We start from the raw sequence: 21,236 nt of genomic DNA, 5'->3' as shown, positions 1-21,236 counted from the left end.
AGGGATTTCTTCAACTCTAAACAGGGTTGCAAGATCAAAATATTTTGAATCGTTGATCCCATGTGTTAAGCACTGCCATCGCTACATCTGGTGTGGACTCCAATGAGTGAAAATGCAGGACAGACAAAACTTTTTTGAAGTCCTATCTACTGGGATTTTCCATAATCCTAAATTAAAATGAGAAAATGCTTTCTGAGTCCTTGCCAAGAATTCCATAAAGCCAAAAGTAGCTCACCAGTTGTTAACAATATGAGCCAGAAATATACGTTACTCAGCAAAACCAGAATAAAACATTAAAGGTTTTCACTGCTGCCATTCTCTAAACACCCATTAATGTATACAGAAAGTAGAAATAAATTTTAGGGCCCTAATACTTTTAAGCAAATGAAGTATACGTTCTGCCTGCTTAGAAGAAAATAATGTTGTTAATAGCCAGATGATTCTGGATTTGCGCGAAGAATCTACATGGCATTGCAGAATAATGTACGTATATAACTCATCACTAGGCATATCATCCAATTGGTGCAAACTCTCTATTTCAGTGTTTATCAACCTTGACAATTTTAAGGCATGTGGAGTTCAACTCCCAGAATTCCACAGCCAGCACTGCTGGCTGTGGAATTCTGGGAGTTGAAGTCCACATGCCTTAAAATTTGTCAAGGTTGAGAAACACTGCTCTATTTTAATGTGTGTAAAATCATACTGCACTTGATTGTTTTTAATAGAGCGCAGGAATAAAACAAAACAAAGCAATGAAAACGATACGAAATAAAACAGTAAGTAAAGACTTCCTTGAGTTAGGTTTAATTCTGGTAAACTATCTGGATTTATCCACGAAGCAGTGTCAACCCCATAAGATAAGATACAGACTAAAACACCAATTCCATGTCAGTCTGGATTATTACTATTGTGACAAAATTTAGATCAGGGGTCTTCAAACTTGGCCCTTTTATGACTTGTGGACTTCAACTCCCAGAATTCCTCAGCCAGTGTGCCTGGCTGAGGAATTCTAGGAGTTGAAGTCCAAAAGTCATAAAAGGGCCAAGTTTGAAGGCCCCTGATCTAGATAATCCAAGTGTCTTATCTTCCTTGAATTTGTGAGGGATTATCTTAGATCAGTGGTTCTCAACCTGTGGGTCTGGACCCCATTTGGGGTCGAACGACCATTTCACGGGGGTCGCCAAACAACGCAGTCCGCCATTTTTTCCCCCTTTTCCTTAGCTGTGCTACTCCCTTTTATTCTATTGGCTTTTGAAAGCCAATAGAATAGACTCTCTTGAATAGAGTCTAATTCTATTGGCTTTCAAAAGCCGATAGGAATTGTCCAGGCTGTCTCTGTCCTGCTGAGCCCGCCAAAAGTCCCATTCTGCAAACGGTGCTGCAAGTTGTCTGCAGCGAAGGTGAGCTGTCTGGAAGTTTCCACGCCTCCCTGCTGAGCAACTACTAAAAATGTAAGGAAAAGAAGGCCAGGGGTGGGAGATGGGAGGCCAGCGGGCGCAGGGAGGGTTGCTGGCGTGCGTGGGGCCCGGCGAGTGCCTTACCTCCCTTGGGCTGGGCCAGCTGGTGGCCCAGCCGGTGGTCGGCCTGCGCCGTCTCTGCCGCTTGTCAGCTACGCCTCGGCCAGCGCAGGGGGCGGCACCACGCATGCGCGGTGCTCCCGGGCAGGGAAAGTCCTCGACTTACGACCGGTTGGGTAGTCCTCGACTTACGACCGGTTGGGGGTCACGGCATTAAAAAGGTTGAGAACCACTGGGCTAGATGCTGCCAATCTCTTGGGAGAAAATCAAAATCCTAATTGTATACCTTCCCAATCATTGGCGTGGGTATAGAAAAGAAAAACTCACTCACCATACTGTCCTTGTAGACATCAAATACAACTAAAAAGGGAGAAAAAAAGCAGAAAGTAGGAAAAGTGAGTATCTTGGTGATGGTTAGCCATTATATGCAAAAACTGAACGCCTCTTCATTAACAGGCCCAGATTCAGATCCAGAATTTGAAATAATAGAAACTTTCCACAGAGTTATTGATATTTTGCTTAGCTAGGGGGATAACACAGGACACAAAACATAGCATATTTTGACCAAAACTGAGAGATGGAAGAGAAGTAGGGGAATGAAATAATAACAATGAATGTCTATTTTTCTTTCTGATATTCTCTCTCTCTCTCTCTCTCTCTCTCTCTCTCTCTCTCTCTCTCTCTCTCTCTCTCTCTCTCTCATTCTCTTCTTTCTTGTTTTGCCTTCTTTTTCGTCCTTTCCAACCGCAGGGAAGGCACAGTATTTTCTATCAGAAGCCAAGGGATGGACGGATAGGTAACATTTTAAGAAAAAGCATGTAAGTTGAAAATGAGTAAGCAAAAAAAAAAAAGGGGGGGGTAAAAGGTTCAAATAAGTTTAAAGTTATCTTTTAATTTATTTTATTCTCAAAAGCACTGAAGGCAGGACAAGAAGCAACGGGTGGAAATTAATCGAGGAAAGAACCAACCTAGAACTAAGGAGAAATTTCCTGAAAGTTAGAACAATTCATCAGTGGAATGGCTTCGCTCCAGACATTATGGGTGCTCCAATAATGGAAGTTTTGAAGAGGAGATTGAACAGCCATTTGTCTGAAATAGGGCTTCCTGCTTGAGCAGGAGGTTGGAATAGAGGACCTCCGAGGCCCCTTCCAACGTTGTTATTCTGGGATGATTTTAGCTTCTATCCTCAGCTGTTTGGGCGTCTGCAGATACAAATAATTCCAACTAAATGAACTGTTTCTGTGGTTCAACTTCCATTTGTGCTTCTACTTTTCGCAAGACTTCAGCAGAAAACGACCAACCAAATCAGCAAGGACGAGTGGATAAATTCACCAAGGACACTACTTGAAAGAGAACCTTGTTAATTATTAGAAAATACCTGTCTCTTATTCAAATTAAAAAGGATACTCACAATCTTCATCCAAAAATTTATACTGTATGTGTTTATTGAAAAAATCCTGTATGGATCTACAGATCTCTTCTTTCTGTTTAGAGATGTGTTCATAGTATTGAGTGTAGTCTCGCTGAGATATACCTGAATGAAAAATTATATCCGTTATATTTTTTTATTATAATGGAATTATAATAAAATTGGAATTAAAGCATAGTGAAAGAACAACAGCCCCAATGTACTTTGTTAGCAGTTTCAGTGTGCAGATATTTCAAATCAAAAGTCTCTTGACAAGACCCAGGAATGTTAGAAAAACTAAATTTCTTTCTGTTACGCCAGAAGCAACTGTGCAAACTCCAGATTTCAAAGCTGAATAAGTGAACCGTGAGCCAAAAAAGCAGGCAACTTGTAGCTTAAAAAAAAAAAAAAAACAGATGCAGAAAAGAACATATATTAACTCCTCAGATAATGCATAAATATTAAGGTCCAATGAGGTTCCAGGATGGTATTTCATGTTATTCATTTTTTGAGCTGTTTGGACCGTTATGGGAAAAACTCTAAGGAAACAAAATGATTATGACTTATTAACAGGACACGGACAAAAAGAATCATGCCCAAAATTTAATATGCAGTCTTACCTGTGAAATGCAGGAGGGTTACAATAAAAATATCTAGAAAAGCTTTAGACACAGCCGAGGATAAATGAGCTTTTACTGATAAAACTCACCAATAAGTTTGTTTTCCTTCACAAAGCACCTGAATTCTGCCCCCGGAATCAATTCACACCATTTTCGGAGGACAAGCTAAAGGAAGGGAGACAAAATTCTAATTAACTGGCACGGATATAAACAACCCACTTTCATCTTAAGGGATAATTAAGAAATTGCAAAATGTTAAAAACAAGAGGCTCTCTTAAGGCTGACCTTGTGATCTTCAACTTCTGAAAGAAGCCTTGATGAGGTCACGCATGGAACGAAGCTACCAAGCAAATGATATGAATTGTGGAATGCATTTGACTTCCCTTCATTTATTTTACTAGGCTTACTGGCTGGTCTAATCTAGTAGTGAATCTGAGAGCTTTACAATCCTATTATACTTAAACAAAGTTAAAATTATGAGGATAACAAAACCAATAATAACATCAACAAACTCCAATAATCATGGTGTGATGGGCAGTCTCCAATTTTTTTATCTCTCTCTCCATCCATCCATCCATCTATCCATCTCTCTAGCTATTATAGCTATTCTCCATCCATCCATCCATCCATCCATCCATCCATCCATCCATCCATCCATCCATCCCACTCTCTAGCTATTATAGCTATTCTCTCTATTCATCCATCTCTCTATTATAGCTATTCTCTCTCTCCATCCATCCATCCATCCATCCCTCTATTATAGCTATTCTCTCTCCATCCATCCATCCATCCATCCATCCATCCCACTCTCTAGCTATTATAGCTATTCTCTCTATTCATCCATCTCTCTTATAGCTATTATCTATCCATCCATCCATCCATCCCACTCTCTAGCTATTATAGCTATCTCTCTATTCATCCATCTCTCTTATAGCTATTATCTATCCATCCATCCATCCATCCATCTCTCTATTATAGCTATTCTCCATCCATCCATCCATCCATCCATCCCACTCTCTAGCTATTATAGCTATTCTCTCTATTCATCCATCTCTCTATTATAGCTATTCTCTCTCCATCCATCCATCCATCCATCCATCTCTCTATTATAGCTATTCTCTCTCCATCGATCCATCCATCGATCCATCCATCCCACTCTCTAGCTATTATAGCTATTCTCTTTCTATTCATCCATCTCTCTATTATAGCTATTCTCTCTCCATCCATCCATCCATCTCTCTATTATAGCTATTTCTCTCCATCGATCGATCCATCCATCCATCCATCTCTCTTGCTATTATAACTATTCTCTCTCTCCCATCCATCCATCCATCCATCCATCCATCCACCTTTCTAGCTATTATAGCTATTCTCTCTCCCCCCCCCCTCTCTTCTCCATACTGGTCATCCAGAAAAGCCTTCTGCCTAATCCACTCTCCCAAAATCCAACGTTCCCAACTGCTCAAGATCAAACTCAAGTTGATTTTGTCACAAATATCTCCCCTCCATTTGACCAAGTTAAAAAAAAAAACACACACCCCAGATGTTTGCTTAGGAGATGTTTTACATGGAACTAACAAAGTCAGAGAACTGAACCGATTTGTGTGCATTTAATTTATTTTTGTCCTGTGGAACTTGACGTGGAAGGGAAGCTTTTGTGGTGGGTTCAAAATGCTACCCTAAAAAGAGCAGCTGACACTTACTTCATAATCCAAAGAAGGGTCCGGGGAATCATCGTTGCAATGGATAAACCTAGAGGGGAAGAAACACACCTGATAGATTTGCAAATCTGTCTTTAACAGCAACAGATATGAGCAACCCATCCTGACAGGTTCCCCAGTGACTCAATCAGCACTTGCTAACAGTGTCCATAAGCAAACAAACAGTTCAAATCTCTGAGCAAACTCCCCACCCTTCTAGCATTGATGATGTTCCCTAGCTGGGTCATTAAAAACATCTGCAAGAAAACCACCAAGGTCACAAAGCACCAAGGATCCCTTATATTTCAACTCGGAGCTACAAATAGTCTTTTCCACCAGACCTACTCCATCAAGTATCTTGCCTCTTGCAAAAACAACTTAATTGATTTATTGGCTAACATTTATAGCCCACCAAACTGCAGACACACCACAGATTACCGCCCACTGGGGAGTAATCATCGAAACATAAATACAAGGAGGAGTGGGAAAAAAACATGGTCTAAGAGCCAGAGGTGATCCACTGTTGCAGATCCTAATCTCCAAATACTCCTCTGAACTGGTAGGTCTTTGTAGATCTGGAGGACTGGAGGGTATTTGTTCCAGATGAATTTATGGGGCAGAATATTACAACAGTGTGGGTCAGCTATCACTAAAGCCTGCTTCTTCTTGGTCCAACCTCCCTTAATTTGCTGAGGAGGCACAAAGCCATTCCTTTGTGGTCCAAGTAGAAAAGAATAGAATAGAGCTGGAAGGGACCTTGGAGGTCTTCTAGTCCAGCCCCCTGCTCAAGCAGGAGAACCTATACCATCTCAGACAGGTGATTGTCCAGTCTCTTCTTAAAAAGTTCCAGGGATGGAGCGCCCACGATTTCTGGGGGGTAAGCTGTTCTACTAGTTGATTGTTCTCACTGTCAGGAAGTTTCTCCTTAATTCCAGGTTACTTCTTTACATATATATTAGATTTGAAATAAATGGTGAAGGGTATCCTATTGGAGCAGGGGTTTGGACTAGAAGACCTCCAAGATCCCTTCCAACTCTGTTATTTTGTTATTCTGTTAAATATCTTTAAAACAGTGGAAGAATAAAGACTCACACTTCTCAGTTTCCAATCTTGGGCTACTTAACTTGACAATGTTCAAGGGAAAACTTTGCCCTTGTTATGCTGTACAGGTAAACCTTGATTTACGACGATTGAACCCAACATGCTAAGCAAGACATTTGCTAAGCAGTTTTTTGCTCCATTTTACGACCTTTCTCCCAACCGTCGTTTAAGTGAATCCCTGCAGTCCTTAAGTTAATAACACAGCTGTTAAGTGAAACTGTTCCCCCCCCCCGTTGTCTTTGCTTGTCAGAAGGTCACAAAAGGGGATCACGCGACCCCGGGACAGGGCAACAGTCATAAGTACATGCCAGTTGCCGAGTATCCCGAATTTTGTGCACATGACTGCAATGGTCGTAAGTGTGAAGAACGGTCATAAGTCCCTTTTTCAGTGCCGTGGTAACTTCGAACAGTCACTAAACAAATGATTGTAAATTGGGGGGGGTATAGTTTTCCATTTCCATCGTATTTTATTGGCGCTATTAAATTACTGAATGTTTACCCTGTAGCTCAGTGGTTCTCAACCTGTGGGTCGGGACCCCATTTGGGGTCGAGCGACCATTTCACGGGGGTCGCCAAACAACGCAGTCCGCCATTTCCCCCCCCCTTTTCCTTAGCTGTGCTACTCCCTTTTATTCTATTGGCTTTTGAAAGCCAATAGAATAGACTCTCTTGAATAGAGTCTAATTCCATTGGCTTTCAAAAGCCAATAGGAATTGTCCAGGCTGTCTCTGCCCTGCTGAGCACGCCAAAAGTCCCATTCTGCAAACGGTGCTGCACCAGTTGAGTAGTCCTTGACTTACGACCGGTTGGGGGTCGCGGCATTAAAAAGGTTGAGAACCACTGCTGTAGCTGAACAGAGCCCGTGGGCTTTTCCTTCTGTCGTTTTAATCTATAAGCCTATTTGAGGAACTGAATAAAAAATGAAGCCAATTTTTACCTTTCCAGCACTTTCCTTCCTTATGCTCAATTAACATTTACCATTTTCACTTCCTGGGGTTTATCAGCACTTAATCCAGTGGTTCTCAACCTGTGGGTCGGGTCCCCATTTGGGGTCAAACGACCATTTCACGGGGGTCGCCAAACAAGGCTGTCCGCCATTTTTTCCCCTTTTCTTTGGCCACGCCCCTGGCACCCGGTGATGTATAGGTGGTTGGGGGTCACCACAACATGGGGAACTGTATTATGGGGTCGCGGCATTAGAAAGGTTGAGAACCACTGACTTAATCAGTACCGAAACTAATGAACGGTTAACCGGATCAGGATGTCTGTTTATTTCAGTGCTCCATCACTGGAGATTTTTTTAAAGAAGAGAGTGGACAGTCACTTGTCTGAAATGGTATAGGGTCTCCTGCCTGTGCAGAGGGATGGACTAGAAGACCTCCAAGGTCCCTTCCAGCTCTGTTCTGATTGACTGAATCTCCCTTTGTCTAATTTTCCATTTATAGTTTAATTTTCTTTTCGCCAGTAACCAGTGTTGACTTCCAGTTTCTGGGGGGGGGGGAAAAAAAGCCCAGTGTGGACAATAGATTCACTCAACGACCATGGATGCCTCGATTCGTGACTGTCATGCTATAAAGCAGAAATTCCAGGCTCCATTACTGTCGTAAGTCAAGGACCACCTGTAGGAATGTTTTGTATTTAGGAATAAGCAGGAAGAGAGACAATTTTTTTGATAATACCAAACCGCTCAACCTAGCAAGGAAGGTTTGCCCACACAATTGCATCTGCTAACGTGACTTTTTAAATGTCCCTCCACTAGTTGCAGTGGGATAAACAGGGAAATAACCTACAGAGCAACAATTAATAACAACAAATTCAGATTGAATCCAGTTTTTCAGAGCTGGGGACACAAGGAGAAAAGCAAGCAAGCAAGCAAGGGATACATTGGGACTTTTTCTAACCTCCCCGTTCAAGGGGCAAATCCATCGCCATGATACTTACGGCTGAGTGAAGTCACGCGTGATGAAATCCGAACTCTTGAAAAGCAGGAAGATATCGCTGAGGCTGTTGCATTTCAGGGAATTATTCATGGCAATCCAGTAGGCGTCCTAAAGAAAACAGATTTATTCCATTTATTCCTTAACTGCCTATTCCAGGCTAGCATTTCCAGAGGTAAAAACATCGTGACATCGGAGCTTTGCGGTGCGCTGATCCAATTTCGAAAAACTGCTTTGGAGTGGGCGAGTGCAAACATAGCTTGTGGGTGCAAGCAACATTAAAAGGAACTGTGCCTTTTTCTCTTCAAGGGAACAGGCAGTCCTCAACTTACTACGGTTCATTTAGTGACCGTTCAAAGTTACATCATTGAAAAGGGGACTGATGACCATATTTCACATGCACGACCATTATAGCACCCCCTATCGTCATGTGCTCATAATTCAGACTCTTGGCAAGTGACCCCTATTTATCACCATTGCAACATCCCGGGGTCATGAGATCCCCTTTTGGAACCTTTTGACAAGCAAAGTCAATGGGGAAGCCAGATTCATTTTACAACCAATTTAATAACTGCAGTGATTCGACTTACGACCATTCGTTTAGCAAACATTCAGAGTTACCACACTGAAAATGACAACACCAAGCTGGCAGGAATAGCCAACACTCCAGAAGATAGGCTTAAGATACAGGAGGATCTGCACAGACCTGAACACTGGGCACTATCTAACAAAATTAAATTCAATGGTGAAAAAAGTAAGGTTCTACCTTTAGACACGAAAAACCCAATGCACAGGTATAGTATATAGGTGATACCGTGATCAATAGTAGTAACTGTGAAAGGGATCTCGGAGTCCTAGTGGACAATCACTTAAATATGAGCCAGCAGTGTGCTGCAGCTGCCAAAAAGGCCAACACAGTGCTAGGCTGCATTGACAGAGGGATAGAATCAAGATCATATGAAGTGTTAATACCACTTTACAAGGCCTTGGTAAGGCCACACTTGGAATACTGCATCCAGTTTTGGTCACCACAATGAAAAAAAGATGTTGAGACTCTAGAAAGAGTACAGAGAAGAGCAACAAAGATGATTAGGGGACTGGAGGCTAAAACATATAAGGAACGGCTGCTGGGATTGGGGATGTCTAGCTTAATGAAGAGAAGGATGAGGGGGGACACGATAGCAGTCTTCTAATATCTCAGGGGCTGCCATAAAGAAGAGGGAGTCAATCTATTCTCCAAAGCACCTGAAGGCAGGACAAGAAGCAACGGGTGGAAACTAAACAAGGAGAGAAGCAACCTAGAATTAAGGAGAAACTTCCTGACAGTGAGAACAATTAACCAGTGGAACAACCTGCCTCCAGAAGCGGTGAATGCTCCAACACTGGAAGTTTTTAAGAAGAGACTGGACAGCCATTTGTCCGAAATGGTGTAGGGTTTCCTGCCTGAGCAGGGGGTTGGACTAGATGACCTCCAAGGTCCCTTCTATTATTATTATTATTATTATTATTATTATTATTATTATTATCTTTTATTCATTAAACATGAATCTCAGTCAACTGAACATTCAAATTGGCTGGCACTGATGGTTGACACGGGTTGCTACCAGCATCCTAGGTGTATTATTATTATTATATTATTATTATTATTATTATTATTATTACCAATCCTCGCACTTATGACTGTTGCAGCACCCCCATAGTCATGGGACCAAAATTCAGATGCTTCGCAAGTGACTCATTTTTATGACAGTTGCAATGTGCCGGGGGTCACGTGCAGGATTCACCTAAGAACTGCAGTGATTCGCTTAACAAGCGTGGCATAGAAGGTTGCAAAACTGGGTATAATTCAGTTAACAACCGCCTTGATTGGCCACGAAAATCCAGGTCACTACTGGATTTTAAAGTTGAAATTAAGTCGAGGATTACCTACGCTGGAAGTTCACTGGAAGTTCATCTCTAGATTTGTCTGCAAGAGAAACAGAGCGATGTGTCCTTGTTTAAGGCTTAACAAAACTCACCCCGAGCAACTTCAGTGAAAAACAGGAGTTCAAACGCATTAAAAAAAAAAAAAACTAGAGAAGATTGGATTAAAATATGATTGTGTTGGGTTCTTTGGAAGCAGCTCTTATTATCGGTTTCGCAAGGAGCAGCACTTGATGTACGGCAATAAAGCTAACAATTTAAAGAGCAAAGAAAAAGCAGCTTGCTTGTTTATACACATTACAAAAGACACAGCAAGTGCTCACTTAGTGCTTTCAAGGCCCTGATGTTATTTGTGTTCTCTCAAAATTTATTCCCGCTGAAGGCAATCAGGCTCCCATCTAAGGGAGCTTTGGACGGTATCCTTCAGGCCAAATTAATTGCCCAATTTCTTTAGAAGTCTCTGTTCTACGTGGCAATAACTCATTCGGGTGGTTGTTAAGAGGCCAAACATTTAAACTTGCCCCTAAACCTCATTAATGCCACTGAGAATGTACAAGGCGACCGGCTGATTTATGCTTGCCTCTGTGGTAAATTGAGATTGCGGCAGATTAGCCCAGCTGGATCCTTTTGAACCACACAAGAGATAGCACCATTATGGCATTATTCATCTGACCTTAACTTTCTTTTAATGTGGGGCAGAGGGAGAACTTTCCCAAAGGAAAGGCCTAATCAATCAATCTATCTATCTATCTATCTATCTATCTATCTATCTATCTATCTATCTATCTATCTATCTATCTATCTATCTACCTACCTACCTACCTACCTACCTACCTACCTACCTACACACACACACACACATATATATAATAAAAAAAGTCTGTTTCAAAATTCAGAACCATTCTTTCCTGAGGGACTTTCTTGAACAGTTGAAATGCATCTTTTACATTTAAGCATGGGTAATCCTAGACCAGGGGCAGGCAACCTTGGCTCTTTTATGACTCGTGGACTTCAACTCCCAGAATTCCTGAGCCAGCCATGCTGAGGGGAAAGGGAGAGGTTTCTAAGCTGAGCCATGCTGGCTCAGGAATTCTGGGAGTTGAAGTCCATGAGTCATAAAAGAGCCAAGGTTGCCTACCCCTGGACTAGGAGGCTCACCGCTTCAAACAGGAGGACTTAGGACAGGGATGGGCAGCCTTGGCTCTTTTATGACTGGTGGACTTCAACTCCCAGAATCCCTGAGCCAGCATGGCTCAGCTTGGAAGCCTCTCCCTTTTCCCTCAGTGTGGCTGGCTCAGGAATTCTGGGTGTTGAAGTCCATGAGTCATAAAAGAGCCAAGGTTGCCTATCCCTGTAGACTTACAATCACAACTGAGCACAAAATGTTTCTTGGTGAGGTATTCGTTAAGTGACGTTTGCCCCACTTTACCACCTTTCACACCACAGATTGTTGTTAAGGAAATCACTGCAGTTGTTTAAGTTGGTAGTAAGGTTGTTAAATGAATCCAGCTTCCCCACTGACTTTGCTTGCCAGAAGGTCGCAAAAGGGGGATCACGTGACCTTGGGACCCTGCAAACAGTCATAACTACGAGTCAGTTGCCAACGGTCTGAATTTTGATCATGTGACCCTGGGACGCTGCGACTGTCATAACTACGAGTCAGTTGCCAAGGGTCTGAATTTTGATCACGTGACCCCGGGACACTGCGACCGTCATAAATACAAGTCAGTTGCCAAGCATCTGAATTTTGATCATGTGACCCTGGGACGCTGCGACCGTCATAACTACGAGTCAGTTGCCAAGCATCTGAATTTTGATCATGTGACCACAGGGAAGCTGCAACAGTCGTAAATGTGAAAACGGTCGTAAGTCGCCTTTTTCATAAGTCACGGTTGTAACTTTGAAGGGTCATTAAACAAACTGTTGGAAGTCAAGGACTACCTGTGCCATTTAAAAAGGAAGTCTCCTATTGGACACTCTATCACCCCCACAAAAAATTAATATATTGATATGGACAGGCTGGTAGATTTTTCTTCTCAAGGCCTGAATAAATCTTGACTGAGAATCTGAACAGAACTTGCAATGCGATATTTGATTCCAACTTCCTCAATTCTCAAGGACATGAGAAACTGAAGTGTTATTATATTTTCCTTCTAAAGCTGCAGAAGGAATTAAATAATGTTTTTTTTTTAAATAAAAATGCCCAGGGATGTTTACCGCCATTAAGGTCAGAACTGAAGAAGCTTCTTGGACCAGAAGTGAAATGTTTTCAAGGAAAAAAAACAAGAAAGTCCAGTTGCCTTTAGGAAAAGCACAACTGTGACCTGGATGACTGAGAACCTTCACAGACATAAGTGAAATTGTAATTTACGAGAAAATGTCTCTGAGAATCTTTATACCAATTTGCACTTAAATTAAATTCTAATTACCCTTGGAGCACTCCAGTTAAGCTTTGGGAAAACGCTGCCTCCCAAGGAGTGGATCGCCTCTTCAACTTTAAGGGAAAATTCAGGAAATTCTGGTGCCTGGAAAACCACAAAAGAGAAATAAAAACTAACACAAACAGTATTCCAGGAGAAATAACTTTGCATTGCAATTGTACATAAGCCAAATGTTTATAACAACATCTCCAGAACAAGCTCAGCAGAGAGACATTAAACAAATTAGGATCTCAAGAAATACACCCCCAAATTACTTTATGTTGTAATATTTGGATTTGAACATTCCGGATTTTCAAATGGTTAGCAAATTGTTAACATGCGAATTAATCTGACTGAGGGATCCTGGGTTCTCTCTGAGCTTGGTTGTTTTCTTGCAGACGTTTCATTATCCAAACACTGATGATGTTACCTAGTTGGGTATTGAAACGTCTGCAAGAAAACAGCCAAGCTCAGACCCCTCATTTCAACCCTGAGCTACAGATTAACCTGATTGCTAAATAGTCATTTTGGACATTGGATGTTGCAAGATAAATGAATGGACTTTTCACAAGGTTCTAAATACAGTACTACTCACTTCGATCAATATGTCTGATGTTTATTTCACATTTTCTTTTATGTACACTTGTCTGCTTTAGGAACAAGCTGGGAGCTCATCTTTAATTCCTAACTTAGGAAAACGTTCATGGCCCGATAAAACCCGAGAAAAATGTTTGGCATTTTTTGCTCTTATATAACTCAGAACTTCTTAGGTTATTAGATCTCTCGCAATTAAAAAAAATAATTGAATTCAGAGGCACTTACTGTGAGCGTTGCAGTGTTTTCATCATCAGACCACTGAAAAAGGAGACCAGAAACAAGTTATTTTTTGACGGGGGTGTGACAACTGACAGTTGCTTAATTGTGGTTAACTGATAAACGTAGTTGTGAATAGGTTCAAATGTTCACGGAGATTCTCAGTCAGTCACCCAGGTCCCAAAGGTGTGTGGGAAGTCAAGGCAAAAAAATATATTTCCTCAAAGGATCTTAAAGAGGCAGAAAAGCATGCCCAATTTTTCTTAATAGCCCCAAGTCTCCCTCCCCCAAGCAGAAACCAGTTCTATAGAGATGCAGATGTAAATCCAGGGAGCTAGGAGATTAAGAAGACAAAGACCTAAAATCTACATACCCCCCCAAAAACCTCTAAGAGTCATCAGCCCCAGGGAAGCAGGATATGACCTTTGGACATAATAAGATTGACCCATGACCATCAGAATACCAGAAAGGCATACTCAGACTCAGGTCAAAGTTCATGCCACAGGAACAACTCCAAAGAAAAGGCTCCAGAGGGTACAAAACCTACTTCCTACATGTGCTCAGCCCTTTTTCACTTCTCTTGCTGCCAGAACCATCTTTCTGTCTGGCTCTCCTCTCCAATAAACTACAACCTTCTTCCCAAAGCAGTTGCCATGTTTATTCCCAGCTTGGATGAACCAGGATGGAAGACTTTTCTTCCAACAGGTGCTTTTTCAAAAGGCAACTGGACTTTTCTTTGTTTTTTCCTTGAAGAGATTTCGCTTCTCATCACAGAAGCTTCTTCAGTTCTGAACAGTGTGGGGAGGGAAATGGATGGATTTGTATTCCTTGAACTCATCTGGTCGTTAGCTCTCCTGAGTTCAGAGGACTGCAAGGAAGAATACAAATCCTCCCATTTCCTCCCCCACCGTTCCGTCAGAGCTGAAGAAGCTTCTTGGGATGGGAAGCGAAACGTCTTCAAGGGAAAAACAAAGAAAAGTCCCGCTGCCTTTTGAAAAAAGCTCCTTTGGGAATGGGTTCAAAGTTCAAATCATCTCATCCACAATTTTATTGATGGTCGCATCAGCATTGCGGTTGCCCTCAGGGGGCCGGGTGGGTGTGGCCAGGGTAGGTGCAGCCTACTGGGTGGCCGTGGAGGGAGTGGGTGTGGCCTACTGGGTGGGCATGGCCAGCTCTACATCGTTCATGTCAAGGGTGCTGTGGGGGCCTGGGCAGGAGTGGGACAGATCTGAGGGTCTCTGGCAGAAGGGGGTGGGACCAGGGCAAGTGCCAAGGCATGGTCCACCGGGGCAAGTGCCAAAATGGCCACCACAAAATTGTACATTAGCTCCTGGCCAACCTGAGCCAGGGCCAAGGCAGTGGGGGCCGTTCCCTCACTGTTTCCAGGATGGCTTCACAGGCCACATGAAACCACTTTGCGGGCCACATCCGGCCCCCGGGCCTTGTGTTTGACATGTCTGCATTATAAGAACGATTTTTCCATTTGTGTTCTTCTGGGATTTTTTATACTTCCTAGTTTACACTACAGTCTTAAGAAGTGCTGGTGATCTCCTTGCTAAGTGCTACCTGGGCCAAACTTGTTTAGCTTTCTAGATCAGCCAAGGTTGTTCAAGTAGGAAAGGACCAAGAGAGTGTCCACTTGAAGAAAAAAAGTCTACTTTTTTCATAATTCAGCCATAACTTTAATACTTATGGAAAAGGTAAGGAATTCTAGATTGAGGGCTGATATATCAGAGACAAAGAACAGTTAGAGCAGTTGGCCCTTTTATGCCTGGTGGACTTAAACTCCCAGAATTCCTCAGCCAGCATGCCTGGCTGAGGAATTCTGGGAGTTGAAGTCCACTAGTCATAAAAGGGCTAAGTTGGAAGACCCCCTCCCAGAATTCCTCAGCCAGGCACGTTAGCTGAGGAATTCTGGGAGTTGAAGTCCACAAGTCATAAAAGGGCCAAGTTTGAAGACCCCTGAATTAGAGTATCACAGTTTCTACAAACCACAGCTTCTTCTGCCTCTTCTTCATCGCCACCATCTTCTTGGGTTATTGTTTGGGGATCTTCTCTAAATAAGAAACCAAAAGGTGAAATCTTTGTCTAATCAAATCCTAAAGTTTTAATTTTTATTATGGTAGCCTTTATCAAATGTAATGTCTGAAAAACATCTTTAAAACAAACAGTTCAGGAAAAACTCAAGAGGAAAGTGATCTGTTTTAGCCAATTAATAGTATTTTTTTCCAATTCAAAGCTATGATGTTCATATTAAGCAGAGAATTGTTATTGTAGGAAAACACTCAGTAAGATGATCTAAGATTTGGCGTACGTTTGAAATTGTTGCTTCGGCGAAAACATTTGTTTGGAAGCTGTTTCCTTCTACCAAAGAAGTGTTGTAAACTACAGGTAGTCCTCGACTTACGACCACAATGGAGCCCAACGTTTATATTGCTAAGTGAAACAGTTGTTAAGTGAGCTTGTCCCATTTTAGGACCTTTTTTGCCAGTTGTTAAGTGAATCACTGCAGGTGATAAGTTAAAGTGGCTGTTAAGTGGATCTGGCTTCCTCCATTGACTCTGCATGTCAGAAGATTGCAAAAGGGGGGTCCCATGATCCTCGGGACACTGCGGCCATCATAAGTATGAACCGGTTGCCAAGCGTCTGAATTTTGATCACGTGACCAACGGTCGAGTGCGAAAAACGATCCTCAGTCCCTTTTTTTCAGTGCCGTTATAACATTGAATGGTCACTAAATTGAGAACTTGTACTGATGATAGAGTTAGAAACCTTTGCACACATTCAAATTTGCTTTCCAGGTTTGAAAAATGCGTGATACTTCTCTTTGCACTTTTGAGCAGAAGTCACCAACCTTTTCATGCTGGCGGCCCGGAGGGAAAGGGAACAGCTGGGAAATTTGTGTGCGCGTGCACGTGAATGGGGCTGCATGTACCCACACGGTGCTGGCGGCCCTGTTTGCGCAGGCACGCCGGAGCTACCCACAGCCACTAGCAGCCATGCGCATGTGCAAACTGGCTGTACAACTCCCGTGTCAATGCTGCTAACATCGGATGTTTTCGCTTTGACAATAGTTAGAGATGCAACCATTTTCTTCTTATGTTTGATTTTTAGAGTTAGATGATGCTAGGGGGGAGGGAGGAATGTGCATGAGAGTTTAGTTAGACATAATAACACTGGACCTAGGGTGAGAACCAAGGTTATTGAAATAAGAGATGATAAGAATTGGCTGGGCTGGAGAACCGGAGGGAGAGCCTGCATTTCAAACTAATAGGAGAATGTGATTTATGACTGTTAATTGGAAGAGGGAATTGTGCTTTGATACTGTGTGCTCAGGGAAGGGGAATCCAGTTTTTGGTTTCAGTTGTGTTAATGCCAATGCTATGCTTCTTAAATAAAGATTCTTTAAGGTAAACAATGCCTCGAAGTTCTTTGAAGAGTTTCATCTGTCGGAACCATGACACCCCACACGCGCTAGCAGTTCTATTTGCGCAGGCGCTAGCCCCACGTGCATGCGCAAACGGGTCTGGGGGCACTAGTGTGAGTGGGGGTGAGTGTGCGCATTGGCCAGCCTGTCCCACAGCCCGGTGGCTGGTAGGCCACGACCCTGTAGTGGGCTGCGGTCCTAGGTTGGGGACCCCTGCCTTAGAGAGTTTAAGTCAGCTTCCATTTCCTCAGAGATTTATTGCGGCACAAATTTTGACCGGCGATGCTTCTAAAGAATTGTATACAGTATTCATATTTTACTCTTGTGTCATTAAAGGCACAGTGCTCATAGAAAAGAAGATAGAAAAGCTGCCGCTGTATTTAGACAGACATAATTGTTTTTAAAATATATCTAAATCTTTAAGCGAATTTTCTTACCTTCCAGAAACCACCAGGGTTCCATCATCTAGCAAGTAATCCTTTACATTCTGTGGTATTGGAAGAATGACACTAAGATGGAAAAGGATTTAAAAATGAAAAGTTTAGAAACCCCATAAATCTGAAGACACGGCAAGGAGAGCGACTATTTTACACTTTGTGCAAATATCTGCTGCTAGGGTAGTTCAGTTATACAGGTAGTGCTCGACTTAACAACAGTTCATTTAGTGACCGTTCAAAGGTACAACGGCCCTGAAAAAAGTGACTTAGGACTGTTTTTCCAGTTACGACCTTTGCAGCCTCCCCATGGTCACATGATCAAAATTCAGATGCTTGGCAACTGACTCATCTTTATGACGGTCGCAGTGTCCTGGGGTCACGTGATCCCCTTTTGCGCCCTTCTGACAAGCAAAGTCAATGGGGAAGCCAGATTCATGTAGCCACCAGGTTCTAACTTATAAATTGCAGTGATTCACTTAACAACTGTGGCAAGAAAGGTCATAAAATGGGGCAAAACGCACTGAAGAAATGTCTCACTTAGCAGAACAGAAATTTTGGGCTCAATGGCGGTTGTAAATTGAGAACTACTTGTATTAACTGCGTTGAAACCGGTAATAAATTCTCATGCCAATCCCTGCTAAAAAAAACAAAAAACAAAACATTGAAAATGTGAGAGGAAAAAAATAATAAAAATGTTCGAAATGTAAAACACTACCAAAAGGGGGTTGGACTAGAACTTCTGTTATCATTAAGCCCAGTTTCTCATTCTTTTTTTTTTAAACATCAGCATTTATTTTCTTAAAAAGACTCACACAAGACAGTCCTTGACTTATGACTGGTTGCTTAGCAGCTGTTCCAATTATGACAGACTGACCAGGGAGCCAATTACGACCCAGATTCAAAGTTCCAATGAATTTTGGTTGCTCGGCAACCAGGCTACATTTACAGCCATTTGCAATGGCCCATGGTCACATGTTTACATTTTATGAAAATTTTGCCCCAAATTGGCAGTTACTTTCAGTTTTCAGCAAAACCACACCCGTAACAAGCCCTTGGTTTCCTTAAAACTATGATATTCTCGTTAACGGCTGCAGCATTTGCTTAACGACTGCTGCGCGACAAGACGGTTGTGACCTACGACTGTCTTGGATATGCTCCATTATGGCCGTAAATCGAGGACTACCCCCATTAGGGGGTTAATCCTGCTTAACTCAGCTTCATTATGAGAAGGCTTCACTTCTTCATGTTGTTTTAAGCAAAATAACAAACAGGCTTCTAATCTGTCCCTAAAGACTGGCTGATTCTGTCTTGCATACAGAAACCTCATACACAAACTATTAGAAATCTCTAAGGAATTCCCATAAGGTGTTTCAGCAGAGAATTCTATAGAAATAAGCCTCTGTCTAAACGTGTCTATGGAGATTCTCTGTCATCCAGGTCATGGTTGTCCCAAAGGTGGTTTTTCAAGAGGCAACTGGACTTCCTTTATTTTTCCTTGAAGACGTTTCGCTTCTCATCCCAGAAGCTTCTTCAGCTCTGACTTCAGCTCAGCTCCTTCCATTCCCCACCAGCCAGTCAGAGCTGAAGAAGCTTCTGGGATGAGAAGCGAAGTGTCTTCCAAGAAAAACAAGAAAGTCCGTTGCCTCCTGAAAAAGCACCTTTGGGACAAGCTTTCTATCTAATTCAAGGTGGAAATTAGTCTCGGGTACCTGCGGATCGTCTGCCTCTTGAAACGAGGATACCAGGAAGAAAACTGACAATTGAGTATCTGTTCTTTCTTCATCTTTATATTCAAAATACGGCTGGCAGTTCTGCATGAAAGAAAACAACGCGACTCAACATTTGAAGACGAGTGCAGGCAACCATTTTACCCCATTCATTAAAGGCAGAAGGACTGAATAGGGACACTTCGTTTCTTTAACATGTTTACTAAATACTAAATATTTTACTCTGTATTACAGGTTATCTATGGGAAGGATATATTTTAAGAAGACCAAAGAGATAGAGAAGCGTTGTTCTTTGTGCTGAGATTTGACTTCCCTAACCAGAGAAATATCCTCAGCTTTCAGTTTTGAACATGTGTATCTAAAAAGTGTATATTTCCCCTTTTGAGTGTCTCAGGAATTCTGGCAATGTAGGCTTAGGATTCCAGCTGGGGAATTCTGGGAGTTGAAGTTCACAGGTCATGGGGGGGGCATAGTTGCCCACCCTTGTTCTACAGTCACAAAATGACTTGTCTCAATCCCAGGGATTGGACCTGTCTTTCAATCCCTGCCACTATGTCAAAGCCATCCACCTAACTACTACTACTTACTACTACTATTACTACTACTACTACTACTACTACTACTTCTCCCTCTTCTTCTCCTCCTTTCCATTCTTCCCAGAATTATGGACTTCTCAAAAAACTAGGTTTTCACACAATAGGTCCAAAATATGATAATTTGAGCCCAGTCATTTCTGCCTTAAGTCAGGACTCTATTTAATGTGTTCTATGAGCCATTTGTTTGGGGTGGGGAGGAGGTTTGGCTATCCATGGTTTTCTCAGAAACCTACTCCAATATCAGAGTCCAAAAGAATCAACACTTCTTCATGTTGTCCCATAGATTGAGTATAAGTTGGTATAAAACCCACAGATTGAGCAGAAGACTTCCTAGTTCTGCAAACAGATTATTAATCGGTTATACCTAGTTTTTCTATGTCTGGTTTTTCCTGCCTTAGAAAGCTCATCAACCTTTGACTCCTGAGGTGATACCTTAACTGGAGATTCTTCAAAGCCTCAGCTCATCTTTGGAATTATACAATTATTTCTCCAACTTGGAGAAACACCTGAGAGAAACATAACTAAGGACTTTCTTGGTGGCTAAATGGAGGTCAGAGTAGCTCAATTTCAAAGTGGTCTTTTTTCCTGAAAGATGTTTCCTTAAACATCTGATATGATCTGCTGCTTAGGCCAACTTTGAACATACAGATGTCACTTAATTGTTCTTTTTTTTCTCATCCATAACTGATGCAGAGCCCCCAAATTCCACAGGAAGACAAAAAGGGAAAAACAAGGAAAGAGAACAACAGCTATTAATGAGCATTTTTTTTTGCCATTTTAATAAGAATCCTTCACATCAGTCTCAAACAATTTTCAGACTTGCCAAAAGAAATTGGCTGGTAGATTTATATCGCACAATATTAAATGTAGTGGCTCTGAATCACATCGAAACAAGATGGGTGGCAAATAAATTTAATAATAAAATACATAAGTAAGCAAGCAAGCTAAAGCACCGAGGACTCTCTGAAATTATACACACATACAAACATATGTACCTATACACACACATATGCAGTATGTATACATACATACAGATATATATATGTATGTATATGTGTATCTATGTATGTATATTAAATATATAAACACAGACATATATATTTTATAATTATGTTTGTGTGTGTGTGTATGTGTGTGTGTGTGTGTGTGTAAACTGCTTGTGTGTCATGCCTGGACAATAAAGAATAAAGAATTCTCTCTATATATTTATATACGTATATAATCATCATCAGCTGCTTATTCACATATAAGCACCCAACAGCAACAAGCTCTGTCACTCAGACACGTGTGCGTAGGAATACACGAGTATCCCTATGCATTCACACACTTTCAGCAGCCTCCCCAGCCCCGCACCCGGGTTTGCTCTTCCAGCTCGCTTATTTTACCTGCTACACCATCGTCCCAGCGGCTCCTGGAGGAGCCGACCAATCAACGAGTGCAGCAGGCGGGACCTCACGCCTTCTTCTTATTGGCTAACGGATTGTTCTTCGACTAATGAAAAGCCTTGCGTGGTTAGCACTGCCCTCCAAGGAAAGCCGGAAAGGCTAGCTTTGTTTGGAGCTGGTAAGTGACAGGCATTTTTATTAACCAATCTGTGATAAAAAAGTACT

General features: G+C 42.0%; 1 protein-coding gene across 5 annotated transcripts in view; it reads right to left on the bottom strand.

Annotated features, from left to right (window-relative positions):
* Positions 1 to 21,095, bottom strand: part of CDC123 (cell division cycle 123) — a 43,363-nt gene extending 22,268 nt beyond the window's left edge. For 2 of the 5 annotated variants that reach the window (XM_039357530.1, XM_039357531.1), the window contains exons 1-11: positions 21,012 to 21,089; positions 19,013 to 19,114; positions 17,304 to 17,375; positions 15,432 to 15,495; positions 13,449 to 13,481; positions 12,636 to 12,731; positions 8,288 to 8,394; positions 5,249 to 5,297; positions 3,635 to 3,710; positions 2,929 to 3,051; positions 1,849 to 1,877 (exon numbers count right to left, since the gene is read on the bottom strand). In XM_039357530.1, the coding sequence (XP_039213464.1) occupies positions 1,849 to 1,877; positions 2,929 to 3,051; positions 3,635 to 3,710; positions 5,249 to 5,297; positions 8,288 to 8,394; positions 12,636 to 12,731; positions 13,449 to 13,481; positions 15,432 to 15,495; positions 17,304 to 17,375; positions 19,013 to 19,086 (723 nt within the window). In that variant the 5' untranslated portion in view covers positions 19,087 to 19,114; positions 21,012 to 21,089. Of the gene's footprint in view, positions 1 to 1,848; positions 1,878 to 2,928; positions 3,052 to 3,634; positions 3,711 to 5,248; positions 5,298 to 8,287; positions 8,395 to 12,635; positions 12,732 to 13,448; positions 13,482 to 15,431; positions 15,496 to 17,303; positions 17,376 to 19,012; positions 19,115 to 21,011 lie in introns of all 5 variants that reach the window. The other 3 variants (XM_039357528.1, XM_039357532.1, XM_039357529.1) reach the window with 3 other exon arrangements.
* Positions 21,096 to 21,236: the final 141 nt, after the last annotated feature.

Source organism: Crotalus tigris, unplaced genomic scaffold (assembly GCF_016545835.1).
Source record: "Crotalus tigris isolate CLP2741 ecotype Arizona unplaced genomic scaffold, ASM1654583v1 scf7180000018925.3142382, whole genome shotgun sequence".
Taxonomy (NCBI): domain Eukaryota; kingdom Metazoa; phylum Chordata; class Lepidosauria; order Squamata; family Viperidae; genus Crotalus; species Crotalus tigris.
This window is presented reverse-complemented; position numbering and strand designations above follow the sequence as displayed.